The sequence below is a fragment of the Hibiscus syriacus genome, unplaced genomic scaffold (genome assembly GCF_006381635.1).
Source record: "Hibiscus syriacus cultivar Baekdansim isolate YM2019G1 unplaced genomic scaffold, ASM638163v2 tig00110674_pilon, whole genome shotgun sequence".
Classification (NCBI taxonomy): domain Eukaryota; kingdom Viridiplantae; phylum Streptophyta; class Magnoliopsida; order Malvales; family Malvaceae; genus Hibiscus; species Hibiscus syriacus.
In genome coordinates, this window is record NW_024062819.1 from 821796 (window position 1) to 835880 (window position 14085).

The 14085-nt window shown below is 32.9% G+C and overlaps 1 protein-coding gene and 1 pseudogene across 1 annotated transcript; one reads left to right on the plus strand and one right to left on the minus strand.

The window, feature by feature from the left end:
- Window positions 1-228: 228 nt before the first annotated feature.
- Window positions 229-878, minus strand: LOC120137604 (inorganic pyrophosphatase 2-like). The gene is made up of 3 exons (XM_039153314.1): window positions 741-878; window positions 528-649; window positions 229-448 (listed from the first exon to the last, which is right to left on the minus strand). The coding sequence occupies exons 1-3, from the start codon at window positions 876-878 to the stop codon at window positions 229-231; spliced, it is 480 nt and encodes a 159-aa protein (XP_039009245.1).
- Window positions 879-5718: 4840 nt separating this feature from the next.
- On the plus strand, window positions 5719-13486 carry LOC120137578 (annotated as a pseudogene).
- The last annotated feature ends 599 nt before the right edge of the window (window positions 13487-14085 follow it).

Consider the following 14085-nt stretch of genomic DNA (forward strand, 5'->3'; position numbering starts at 1 on the left):
ATCACTTACCTTTAATTATTGAGTCTTACTTAAGTCCAATACCTATATAACTTAGTCCAACTATTTTGAGAAATTTAATTGGCTTGACTTAAAGGTCTCAGGTTGAATTAAACTATTGACCCGAGTTTCGAGGCATTAAATAAATTTTTAAATTTTTACTTTTATAATTGAGACTCTTAATTTTTGTAATTTCACTTGTTACCTTTATAATTGAAACCCTCAAAATTTTCAATCCCACTTTTTACCTTTAATATTTGGAGGACAGAGGCTGCTGCATCCATGGGAGCTGTGGGTGAAATCATGGTGAGGGAAGATCCTTAGCTTCTCTTCATGGTCGACAAAGCTAGGGTTCGTGTTGATCTCCGAGAAATATTCCCTCATTCCCAGGTGTTCTAAAATCGTCTCGATGAAGAACACGTTTGCATCGCTAACAACCCGAAGTTCACACCTGAAAAAGAATTTTTCGATCATCATCCATCACCGTTCTAAGTTCCTACATGATGTTTTTATAGTCGAGGAAGAAGTACCCTAAAGCATAAGCTGATTTAACGGCGGGGACGATCCTGGGATGAATCGGAGTTCGTTTAAGAACCTCAACAATGTCGCCGATGGTCTTCCCTTCCGCATGAACCTCCTCCATCATCTTGTCCTGCAACGCAAATCCATCCCACGTAACATAAACACCAACATGTCCGAACATCCAAGTACTTGTCTTAAATCATGATTATCCATGGTTTTACCATGAGAAAATTCCAGGGCATGGTTGGGAGAAGCCAGTTGAACAACCGGGTGAAACCCAACTCGTCAACGACCCAGTTATCGCGGTCACAATCGATGATGGTTTTGTCGAAATCGAAAATCACGACAATCCCGGCCATTTCCTGTCTGAACCAAACCGAATGGAATGCCAGAAAAAAGATCGGGAAATAAGGAAAGAACCGAAGATGTGGGAGAATGCTCAACAAGTGTCTCAAATGTTCCTTGGTAACCCCCCCGGGGACCCCCCGGGGGGTTATATAGAGAAAAAATAAAAATTAAAAACAGGGTATTTGCATGTGAAAGGATAAAAGAATAAGCGGTTCAACAAACCCTTTAACTATATTGAGATTAGTTAATGATAGTTTAATAGTTTGCGTGATTATAATGGTAATATCTATTCATAATATTTTTTAATTATTGGTAACACATTCACACCTTACAAATGTAGCTGTTTGAATTCATGATTTCAAGAGAAAATAACATACCCTTTATTTATTAAAATCATTTGATGAGTTTAATATATAATTTAAATATTAACTAAGTAATACGTTTAAAAATCATCTCTTCATATTACTTTACTATTAATTATTACTTAAAAAATAGTTAAATAATTTATTCTTAATGTACTATATACAGTTATTATATATTAAATTTGATATATTTTAATAATTGTATGTTAAGTTTAATATATAAAATTACTTTTAATACACGATTTAATTCTGAATTAATTAAAATATTTAATTAGGATAATTACTAATATAATTTAATGAAAATTATTTTAAAATAAAGTAATTTAAGATTTCAGTTCATTGTACAAACTAATTTGAATAGGATTGCCATTAGGTTTTAGGATAATTATTCAAATATAAATAAAAGCATCATATGAATTGGATTTTTAGTATTTAAACCTTTTTAAATTACATGCTATTGAATTAAGAAATAAAAAAATTAATTAATTAAAACCTATATCCTCCTGTTGACGAAATATTTTCAAAAATGCTCATGATTAGTCCTTTATTTCTTTTTTCTTTTAACAATGGGAACTGAATTTCATTGATAAAAATAGAAGACGCGATCGAAATCACAACACACTCGACAATAAAGAATAAAATGGAGACAATAGTCATCAGAAAACTCATGCAAAAATAAAATTTAAGCACAGATATACAAAAAAAATGAAATCTTCCCTTGAGAATGATGACTACCATTAAAAGAAATCAATAACTTTCATAAAAATTCTATCTCTGTCGAACGATACACTTTACGAAACGATAAAACAATGGTGAGCAAACCAAATTATTTGGCAGACTGCTTCGCTACACAATTCTTATTATATCAGCAAACAAACTGTTACCAAAGAGAAGATCTGACTATACTTGATCACCAACAAACTAATCAGGAAAAAAAATATCGTCTGTACGAACAACAAAATGACCGTGAAGATACACGAAAAACGTACCAAAAACCATAAGGATTGTGCCACAAGAGCAAAGAAAAACGTGTCACAATGACATAAATTTTTATTCAAATTTAAAAAAATCTTAAGAAAAAAATGACATAATATAAGAAATAAGAGAATTTTTAAAGTTTTTGGCCCTTTCTTAAGGGTGATCTATGAAATCAATTAGAACCTAAATCTTATCAAATTTTATGAATTTGTATTCGTATTAAAATGTATCTATAATAATTGTCATACGTATTCTTTTGAAATAAGACTTTTAAAGCTTTTCATTTTGGTCCAATAAAATTCATTTCAATCGGTTAATGGATTTGTTATTATCCCTTGAGATTTTAGATTCGAGTATTGTATGTGTTAGGGATATAAACGTTTATTATTAAATTGTTGAGAGTTATATTTAAACAGATATTACTCGTATTCATATAGATTTATCAAAAAACATATTTATCTTTACAATTTTTAATTTTCTTTCATTTTAGCCCATGCCATGTGATGGAAAAAAGGGGAAAAAATCATTTTGCTAATTGATTTTGCGTGCGTTAGCGGATAAACATTTTAGAATTTGGATTATTGGACCATTAAAAAGCTGAATTTGAGCTTTTTTTGTTTCAAGGCTCTGCTCAGCCCAATACATGTGCTAATTGCCCAAAAACCTCAATCATTGAATACTATTTTTAAACTAAAATTATTTGAAAATAACATATTTTTCTTAATCATTGACATTCTCATATGTTAATAATTTTACTTATTTTCTTAATAGTTTAAGATAAATATAAGATAATATATCTTTGTATTTTTCTTTAATTATTAAATATAAAAAAATTATTGGGTAAATTATACCAATAGTCCTATTTATTTTCGGTCTAACTGATTTTGATCATCGATTTTTTAATTAAGTGTGTTTTTCGGTTTTTTAATTAAATGTTTTTTTGCCCCTTACGTTATCGATCTGATTAATTTTAATCACTTAATCGCTAACCCCTGATAACCCATATTAAGTTAACCCCTGTTAACCCATTAAAGGAACTTTGAGTTGTCGGTTAAAAAAATTCCAAAAAACCCAATTGTAAAAGTCAAGGTCTTCTTCCTCCTCCTGCCCCTCCCCCTACGACCACTTTAATTCTCATTCCAACAAAACCATGCAAAAACAAAACCAATGAAATCCTCCTCTCTCACGATATCACCAGAGCCTGCCACGTTGGTTATTAAGACCAAGTTGAAGAAAAAGGGAATTACTTTTCTTATGTTTGCTTCTCAAGAAGTCTTAGATTGCACCAGTCGCCATTGTTGTTGGGGGGAGCAATGCTCAAAGCTATTGTGTTTGACTTTGTACCCTGGCTTTAAAGGTTTCCATTGCCACAAGCTCCACCTAAAACTAATTAAAACAAGGTTTAAAGCATTTTCTTGGTTTAAATAATAAAAAAGAGAAATTCTTTTGAGTTACTCATTATTCCAAAGGCATCACTGCCACAATTGAAAGTGACATGAGCACTTTGTCGAGTGCCACCGGAATAGATGGTAGAAAGCTTTCGTTGGTTTGTGACCGTCATCGTTGAATCATTAAAATTTTCTTATCGATGCGATTAAAACTCAGTCCCTATACACCATGAAACTATGTTGATTGTTGTGAAGGTCATCAATTTCTTAAGTTTTCTTTCACTATTTTTAATGATTCTGATGACTACAATTGGTTGTACATTATACATTTGCCACTATTGAGTTCTTTACCCTACTCCGAACATACTTTGGCTGGTGGTGACACTTTGTCGTCGTTGGAGATTGGGGTGAGATAGAGGGGGACAACGCGAGGGGAGTTTATTTTTTGGAAAAAAAATAATATTTTAATTATTAAAAAATCAAAAAAATATGACGATATGCACCTAAAAATGTAACGAAGAAAACATTAGACACCTATTTTTAACGAAAATATATTAGGCACCAAATTAAAGTCAATTTAAGGTATAGTTTAGGCACCTAAAAGTGTATTTTTTTTTAATTTTTTTAAATTTTGATACGGGTGACACGTGTAAGATAACATCCAAATTTAATGGCCGTTATTGTTTAAGCACCTAAAAGTGTAACATTGAAAACGTTAGACACCTATTTTTAATAAAAAAAAGTATAGGTACCAAAAATCAATTTAAAGTATAATTTAAACCCCTAAAAATGTATTAAACCATTTTTTATTATAAATATACATTAAATAATTATTAAAAATGTCAAAAAGTCAAGTAACCTAAATCATATTTTCATTATCTATAATCAATCAATATCTAACCCTCTTTTTTTGTTTTGTAATTTTCTACTTTTGAGCATGCAATCTCCACCAAATCTCCCAACTCCAAACCCTAGCTGGATTTTTTTAATAAAAAAAAAAGTTATTGATGATCATTTTATATACAAAAAAGTAAACACTTTGATCCACTCACCAAATCAAGTCACCCAATCAAAGAGTTAAAATAGAAAAAGTCACAGCCTGTGGCTTTATCATATATACACAAAAAGCTCACACTATTGAGTTTAAGATAATATCTTTTTGGATTAGTATGTTAGAGATTTTTAAATCTTGTTAAAATAATTTTCAATTATTAAATCTTAAAATTTATAAAATTTCACCATATTTATTAAATTATTATAAAATAATTACTATAAACTTGTAATGGCTATAATATTTAATAAATCTAATAATTATTTATAGTAATTTGATAAAAATGAATGACTATTTTATAACAATGTAATAAATTTAATAGCTATTTTATAATATTTTAATAATATTTTATAATAATTTAATTAATTTAATAATTATTTTATTTTAAAAATTCAGCAATCAAAATTATTTGGACATATGTTTAGAATATCTTATGTACTTTATAAAAGTTTGAGTTATGTTTAAGTTGTACTTTGATTTAAAATAGACTTAAACAGAAAATAAGTATTAAAATTATGTTTTTTTTATTTTAGGCATTTAAATTATTTTTTTTGGTAAATTAGGTATTTAAATGTTATAATTAATTATGTTATGTCTTAATATTTTTAATTAAAATTATTTTTGATTAATAAAACATTGACACGTCATTCAAAATGAGGTATTTATCTTGATAAAAAAATATTTTAGGGACAAACAAAAAAATAATTTAGGGATTTGTTTTGATAAAAAAATAGTTGAGACACTTAAATTGGTTACATATAATAGTTTAACGAATTATTTTAACCAAAAAAAATTTAGATATTTAAAAAAAATATAGTTGAAGTAATTTTTTTAGGTTAACCCATTAAAATATTCTCTAAATGTAATTAGAGTAAGAATTTTAATTTTAATATGTTTGAATGTGTGTATGCAATCTGTAATTGTAATTTTACATCATAGTTATAACTTCAAAGAAATCAATTTTCTACCGAGTCGGTCATTTTAATCCTTAGGAAAACTGAAAATCCCAAAATTCTCCTTTCCAGAGAGAGAGAGAGAGGAAGCAAAAGTTTTTTATTTTATTTTATTTTATATATTTATTTATTTTACTTTATATAAATATAATTTTTAAGGAGGAGGAGAATATTGGGGTGTCTGTTGTTTGTTTTTCTTCGGGATATACTATCAATGGTTGAAACTTGAAATATTGAAATCGAAAACAAATTTGTATTTTTTTCCCTTTCGAATTTAAGAAGGTAAAAACATAAGAGGGGGGAAGGCTAACTCAAGATGCGATCTTTTATTTGATCCTGGGAGTGTGGTAAAATCTAGGTCGTTATTCATTATCTAACACTGAAAATCTCAAAAAAGAAGAAGAAGAAGAAGAAGAAGGAAATGGACGGAAGAGATGAGGTGATGACAGCTCAGGCGGGGCCGCCACAACCTTTGGAGTGGAAATTCTCCCAGGTATTTGGTGAACGAACGGCTGGAGAAGAAGTTCAAGAAGGTAACTTTCTTATTGTCTTTGGATCTAATTTGAAACTTGTTGGTTCTATTGGAATTAGGGTTTATTATAGTGATTTGGATATGTTTGGGATCACGGGCTATTGAAAAATTGTTTTTTAGTTAGTGGGTAAGGAAAAAATTGCGACTTTTTCTTCTGGGAGGCGGCGGCGGCTTAGATTTGGGGAATATAGTGGGTTACAGACTAAACAATGCTTTGAATCATTACTGAGTAGTAGTTTCGTGCGAGGAAAGAAAAAAAAGTAGTGTGGAAGTTAAGTTGATGAAGTTAGTGATGTTGCATGCGCTGACAAGTGCCCCTTTTACTTTTTGTAGTATTAGTGATCGGAAGCTTAGGAATTTTTTCGTTGTAATTTGTGGTCATGAGGTTTCAGAGTTCGCAACTGATTACTAGTAATGATAATCGAATTGAAACTGGAATCTGGGTGTTATCACTCTATTGGGATTGAGATAGATTATGTTTTAGGTGTTTAGATATGTCACTTTAAGTCTTAACCCATGTTTGGATTACTACATTGATTTGGATGGGTTTAATGTTTGTATGTTGGGGATGAAGGCAGCCGCATTTTAAGATTCCTGGATTCACTTGGTGTGTTTTGTTTATGTTACGAAAGGTTTATATTATGGTAAACTTCCTTGTCAATGGACAGATAGAAAGCACATTATACTATCAGTCAGTTGAATGATCTAAGAGTGTTGGTAGATATTGACCTTTTTGTTCGGTTCAGTAAGTCAGTAGTGAAACTTGCCTTAACAAGTTGAATTCAATCATGTGTAAGTACTACCTTGATGATTCTCAGTTTAACAACACCTCAAGAACTTGGTAGTTGACAAGAATGGAAACTTTGAGGTAGAAACTGCTGAGGTAAATGTTTTATCCTATTGATGGTAAATCATAGTCTTAGCTAAACATTTCAATATTCTATTCTTAGTTACGGAAAAGCGATGAATGATAGACTCTTTAACAAGAATCCTTTCTTGGGAGGAATTATCTTGGACAATGTGACCCTTAAGAGCTTGTGTCTCGCTAGTAGGTTCTTTTTTTTCCCTCGTCTCTCAAATTTCAGCTTGTCATTGCCACAGTGACATTATTTTCCTAAGCTTTCCAGAGTAGTTGGGTGAAAGGGCTATGAGAATATATATTACGGTGGCTGTGAATTATCTAGGTAGGGCATAGCAGAAAGAGTTTATAATCTATCAAATTGTAACTTCTTTGTGTTCTCAAGATAAGGAAAGATATAGGGGGAAAATTATCAAGACTAAGATTTGTGATTTATCAATAGAAAGGAAAAAGATTTGGCCTTCTTCCCTAGCAGAACGACACAGTTTCCTTTATAGAAAGATAGAGAGTCTTGACAAATTTTACCATTACTCTCTGCACTGTCTGCACAATTGTATTTTCTTAAGAATTTTGTTTCCTGCTGCAGTTGATATTATCTCAGCAATTGAATTTGATAAAACTGGGGATCACCTTGCCACTGGTGACCGTGGAGGCCGGGTTGTTCTCTTTGAGAGGACGGATACAAAGGATGTGGGTTCTGCTACCTCCTTTGATGCTAATATTTTTATGTAAGAATTTTTTCTTCCATTGCAACTTTATAATAACTTCTTCTATTGCAATTATAGCATGCACCAAGAAGGGATTTGGAGAGAATGGATTATCAAATTAATCGGCACCCTGAGTTTCGTTACAAGACGGAGTTCCAAAGCCATGAGCCTGAGGTGGGCTCTCATCACTTTTTGATTCAATGATACATGCACAGCATCATTTTCACCCCCTCTGTTCTCTATTATGCATTGATTATTGTTGTTATTTTCTAGTTTGACTATCTCAAGAGCTTGGAAATAGAGGAAAAAATTAACAAAATCAGATGGTGCCAACCAGCCAATGGTGCACTATTTCTGCTTTCTACCAATGATAAAACAATCAAGTTTGGAAGGTAGGGAGGAATTCTTTTGCTGAAACTGTTCTTAACTATATGGCTTTCATTTTTATCGTAGATTGTCTGTGTGACCACTTTGTTTGTAATAAGTACTGCTTGGTAATTTAGTACGTTCATGCATCTGAATGGAGTGTGTTATTTAAACCACTGCAATTGTAGTGGTGCATGGATAGAACAGTCTATATATTCTTTTATTTATTTATTTATTTTTTTTATAAGAAATATATATGCTTTTATAAATGGTTATTTAGGAAGGAGAACATGTTGGCTAATCTGTCTCATTTTTGTCAATCATTAAGCAGATTTAATGATCTATATTATGATTTCTTGCTCTCCCTTGCCATTATACCCACTTATTTCTCTGCTATCTGTCTGGGGTGCGACAGGTACAAGAAAAGAAGCTCAAGAAGATTTCTGAAATGAATTTGGACCCCCAAAAACTGTAGGAAATGGAAACGTGGCTTGTTCAAGTAATTCAAATTGCCCCATCCCTTGTCTTGCAAATGGAGGCTCCCCTGAAAATCCTACAACTATTTGGAAAATGATTTTCTTTCCCATCTGGAGGCCTGCCGTCATTGCATTTACCTGGGTAGTTGTACTCTATGCAATCATTTTATTCATTCTGTGGTTTAAGTTCTAGTATAAACTTAGTATACTGTTTGAGCTATATGAGTTTTACTATGCTCAAGGCTAGGGAAAAGGTGAAAACTTTTAAGAGTTTTGTAAAAGTGCCAGTGAGGTGATGAACACTTTTACCACCAGATGTTTCCAAGGAGCAGTACTTCAACTATGTGTAGGGGCTTTTTGGTGTTGAAGGCCTGTGAGACCGAGTATTCAGCCTTGTATATATGTGTGTGTGTGTGTGTGCGCGCGTGTGTAATTTCTTATACATAAACCCTTCTAGTTATTTCTGTAAAATATACTGTTAGAATTTAGATTCTATCCTGTTATATATTATCATCTCGAATCTGCAACTATCTACCGTGCTTCTTTTTGGATGACTGAGCCCCTGGCAATCTTAAATGGCACAAGTCCTTTTAAGACCACGTGGTTGTTCAATCTCTTTTCCTTTTCTCAGCCACAGAGGAGGTTATGATTTGTGATTGAATAATCATGAACCATTTTTATTGTCTTAATGCGTCTTATCCTTGTTCTGCACTCTAACCTTCAATCTTTACTATTTCAAGGTAACAAGTCAGGAGACCAACCTAGTAGCTAGATGTCGAAGAGTATATGCCCATGCGCATGATTATCACATCAATTCTATTTCAAATAACAGGTAGTTATTCTTTTTTAGTGTTGTTGAAAATTTATTTTGTTTTTTTTAATCTATTTGACAACTAGAAGAAGAGGAAGTAAGGAAGTATGTTTTTCCCCCTTAATGGTATATATTATAAACCATGCGCTCTACCTTTTTATTCTCTGATGGAATGAAACCCATTGTTACCTGAGAAACTTGACGAGTTTCAGTCTGATATATGTTTATCCGCTGAGTATTGTCTATATGTGGTTTCTTTTTTTTTGTCCTCTGCAGTGACATTCTTAGGGATCTCCTGAGAGAGTAACGGTGACTAGTTTTAGTTTCTAGATTGGAGTATAAAGTTAAAACTGGCATGAGTTGGTATTCTAGTTTTTTTCCTTTTTCATTCAAACTTTGAAATTCTTGCTTTGCTGAAGGCATAGGGTTTTCCAGCTATAATAATAATAAAGTATGATAGATCTTAAATAATTTTTATTTAATGAATCCTTATTCCTTAATAACATTATGTGCTGAACTATTTATGTTGTCATTCCAAGCCAGAAGCTATGATTGTGAAATGGTCTCTGATGACACCTTTCATGCTTTAGAAATGAAAGGGTGAGTAATAATCTTGAGAAAACTGGAGAACTTCTAAACCATAGGATAACATGCTAAGGATAGAGTTTTTTTTTTTCAGGAATTGCTTGTTTCTTTAGGACGTTCTTATTTGCATGAAAAAAATGCTATGTTCGCTCTATCAACCATTCTTGCTTTACCCGAAGTTGTGTAATATTTTGAAATCTTATGGCGATATTTAAGCTTCTTGACATTCAGGCTTGTCTGTAATTTATATTTGATAGATTATAAAAGTTATGCTGTTGTATGAGAAGGGTGAGTTCATGTTCATGCTTGAGACCGCATTCTTTTTCTGTTTCTTGTTTTCCAATATTTGCTTCATTTTCAAAATACATTGATACACTCTATATCTTTTCTAGTGATGGTGAAACCTTTATATCTGCTGATGATCTGCGTATAAATCTTTGGAACTTGGAGATCAGCGATCAAAGTTTCAATATTGTTGACGTAAAGCCTGCAAACATGGAGGATCTAACTGGTAAGCCTCTTAGCATGTTGGCATTTTTTTCTCTGCTGCTTTCATTTCTTAATATATTTCCAACTTCAATGCTATTTAGTAATTTCACAAAAACGTTCCCATAGTAATCTGTTTCAATGGCCCTTTGGGTTAATAGTTGGTTCAGAGTTTGTTTCAAGTTCCTAGGTTTGTTTAACCATAAGCTTTGTTGAGGTTTAAACTATTACTATTTCTGTCTTTGTAGAGGTTATAACATCGGCAGAGTTCCATCCTACCCACTGTAATATGTTAGCATATAGTAGTTCAAAAGGTTCAATTCGCCTCATCGATTTGCGTCAGTCAGCTTTGTGTGATTCTCATGCCAAATTGTAAGTGTTCTACTTTTTTTTCTTTTGCTGAGTACTTACATTTAGGGGGCGGCAAACTGGGGGTAGTTAGGCAGTTTGATTTGGTCCGTTTTGTACTCGAACCCTTTCAGGTTTCAGTTTTTTGCAGATTTTTGTCCTTTTGGATTTGGGCTGGGTTCGTTCATGCTAATTAGGTCATTTTTAAGACTTTTATGAAAGATATACCATTATAACAAGCTTTTCATGTTTAGATTTATTTGGGTTCAGTTCATCTTAGGTTCAGATTTTATTGGGCTTGGGTCTTTGACTTCTTTGGTCAAGTCAGGTTTGGGCGCGTTCAGATTCAAGTTTTTTCATGGGTTTTTTTGGTTTAATACCATGCTATGGATCCTGGTATGCAAGGGTCTATATTTATTTTTTCAGTATCCTTTATGAATAATGAGTACTTCTCTATGGAAACAGATTTGAAGAAACTGAGGCACCTGGTTCTAGATCATTTTTTACTGAGATAATCGCCTCAATCTCAGATATCAAATTTGCAAAAGACGGAAGATATACTTGGCCGTGATTACATGACTCTTAAGGTGTGGACTCGGTTCCTTTTCTTTATGTTTCCCTCTTCCTCTTCTTCTTCTCTTGTGTTTGCCTTTGATACATATAAATTATACTTTGCATTGCATAAGCATCACATTATGCATGCATTTTTTCTTAAGCATGCCATGATGGATTTATCCCTGATGTAATTATCCATGGCTTATCCTATAAGACATTGATAGAATTCAATCACAATTGGTACCATGTGATGTGTAGAATGTGTGAAGCTCTAATTACATTTGGCTGCAATTGTAAGTCTAAAGATTCTAGTTTGTAAACACTTAATGGCACTTGATTAAAATGGATACAACAATTTGTTTTGTTGGCATTTTGGCTAGGAATCAGACACTCAAAAAAATTGTTTCTCATAGGGAAATTATCACGAAGATGTGAAAAGGTGGGCTGAGGGTAAATGTTTTTTTAGTTTCTTCTACTCAGTATTTGAGCACGTATATACAAGTTGAATGTTTTAAAACTAAACTGATGTTTCTGATTTTGTTCCCATTCCCTATTTGAATCAATCACATGCCATTTTTGTTTCATTGTTTTGATCTTTTACCATATTGTATCAGAACCCTTAATATTATATACAAAACATTTATTTTTATGTTGAAATTTTTGCCATATTTCCTATTTCATTTCGGCTGTAATACTTTCTGATGGTGGTTTGGAACTTGATTATCGATTTTGTTCTGTATAACATATATTTGATGTTTCCTTTTCAATGGGGGTCATACGACTTGTCATGTAACTTGATTACGTATCACTTTGTTGTAGCTTTGGGACATCAATATGGATTCAGGTCCAGTTGCAATGTTCCAGGTTCATGAATATTTGAGACCTAAGGTATTATTTTTATCTTCTGAAAGAGATGAAATTAATCGTATTTGGGACTTGCTGTGACAGCTGATTATGGCGTTTTTAATTGTTTCAGTTGTGTGATTTGTATGAAAATGATTCAATGTTCGACAAATTTGAGTGTTGCCTAAGTGGAGATGGATTGCGAGTGGCAACAGGTTCCTACAGGTCTGTTCTGAGCAAAGCCATCATGTGTAGCCTTTTGTTGTTGACTTCTTCTTCTTCAATGTAACATAATATTTAAAATTCCTCTGTGATATCAGCAATCTATTCCGTGTGTTCGGTTGTGCCCCTGGAAGCACAGAGGCAACAACTTTGGAAGCCAGTAAAAATCCAATGAGGTAAAATATTCACTCGAGCTTCCGTGCAATGTGAATTATGATCTCTCTATTGATGTTATATAGTAGTTATAAACATCTATGTCTTTTCAGGAGACAGATTCAGACTCCCTCAAGGCCTTCCAGATCCCTAAGCAATATAGCACGAGTTGTCAGACGAGGTCATGATCTGTTGTTACATCATTTTGTTTTACAACTTTCCAACATTTGAGTTGTTTCTTTGGGTATGAAGGGTTGATGATTCGTACTGAAGCGCTTTTTATTTGGGTGAATTTGTCGTACCAGGAGCCGAAACCTCAGGAATTGATGCAAATGGAAATGCTTTCGATTTCACATCAAAGTTGCTGCACCTAGCATGGCACCCGACCGAAAACTCAATTGCCTGTGCTGCTGCAAACAGCTTGTACATGTACTATGCATAGCTATGGTCCAAGAAACGTTTTTGCTTGGTCTAACTTTTTTCGGGTTGCTGATGACAAGCTCCTTTTGCTTTCCCCCAAATTCCGGTAAGTTAAAGGTTACACATCGATTCTAACACTCTGATGCCCCTAAAACCTGTAGCACATGCCATGGTATCAAGGTCAAGAAATGGCTCTTACAGATAAGAAGAAACAACCCGTCGTTGTTCCCCAGTGGACGACGGCTTGGTTCTTGTTCTCTCCTCCCGAACCCCGAAAGATCCTTTTTGAATCCCTAATCTTTAAGAGAGAAAAAATAGAAAGAGGGAGTAATGTTTCTAATTTGTGTTGGGTTGAAGTTAGCAGAAAATGTGATTGTAGCTCTCCTACAACGAAACTATATGTTCAGTAATTGCAACTAGGTTTCTAAGGTAAAGTTTTCATCCCCCCCCTTTTTACTGAAAAGAAAAATTCTTGGTGGGATGGATCTGTCTAAACTAGCAATCCAATTGTTTTTAATTTCTTATTTTCTGAATTGTTTTTAAGTTCTCCAATATTTTTTATTAATCTAGGGTGATTACAGTTTTGAAAATTCATAGCCGTTTGACAGTGAAAGTTTAATCACTTTTGTAGTCTCTAGTGTTCGAACCTGAGATCTCTAGGGATAACGATCCGTTTAACCACAGATAATTTGGTTCACGTTCATTGTTATTATTTTAAATTAAAGTTTAAATTCTTTACATATTGTTCAGGGTTTGAATTCTAATATTTTAGATAGAATAAACCAGATCGGAAACGTCAGTCTCCGTAACAAATTCTAAAATATTTAATCTGAATTAATCAATTACCAATTCGAATACAAGTGTATAAACAAATATTAAAAGAAGAAAAAGAATAAAACCCTAATAGAGGGGAGATTTGAGGTATGGTATTAGAGCCGGGAACGACAGGAAAGCTTTACATGAAGGCCCAATAACTCACTTTAGGCTTATTGGGCCCCATCATCAAGCCTCCCTGGCCCTACTCCCCATCATTCCTTCATGCTATCTCCCCTAATCATAGCCGTTCATCAATTTTTCAGATGGGCCCTCCTGTATTGATCAATCTTCTCTTCCCCGAGTTTCG

Bases quoted from the DNA above. Each gene is read 5' to 3' on its own strand.
- LOC120137604 (XM_039153314.1), bottom strand. From the start codon at position 878: ATGGCCGGGATTGTCGTGATTTTCGATTTCGACAAAACCATCATCGAT. The intron at 650-740 runs GTAAAACCATGG...TTTGCGTTGCAG, and splicing joins TGCCCTGGAATTTTCTCATG to GACAAGATGATGGAGGAGGT. The intron at 449-527 runs GTACTTCTTCCT...ATTCTTTTTCAG, and splicing joins AAATCAGCTTATGCTTTAGG to GTGTGAACTTCGGGTTGTTA.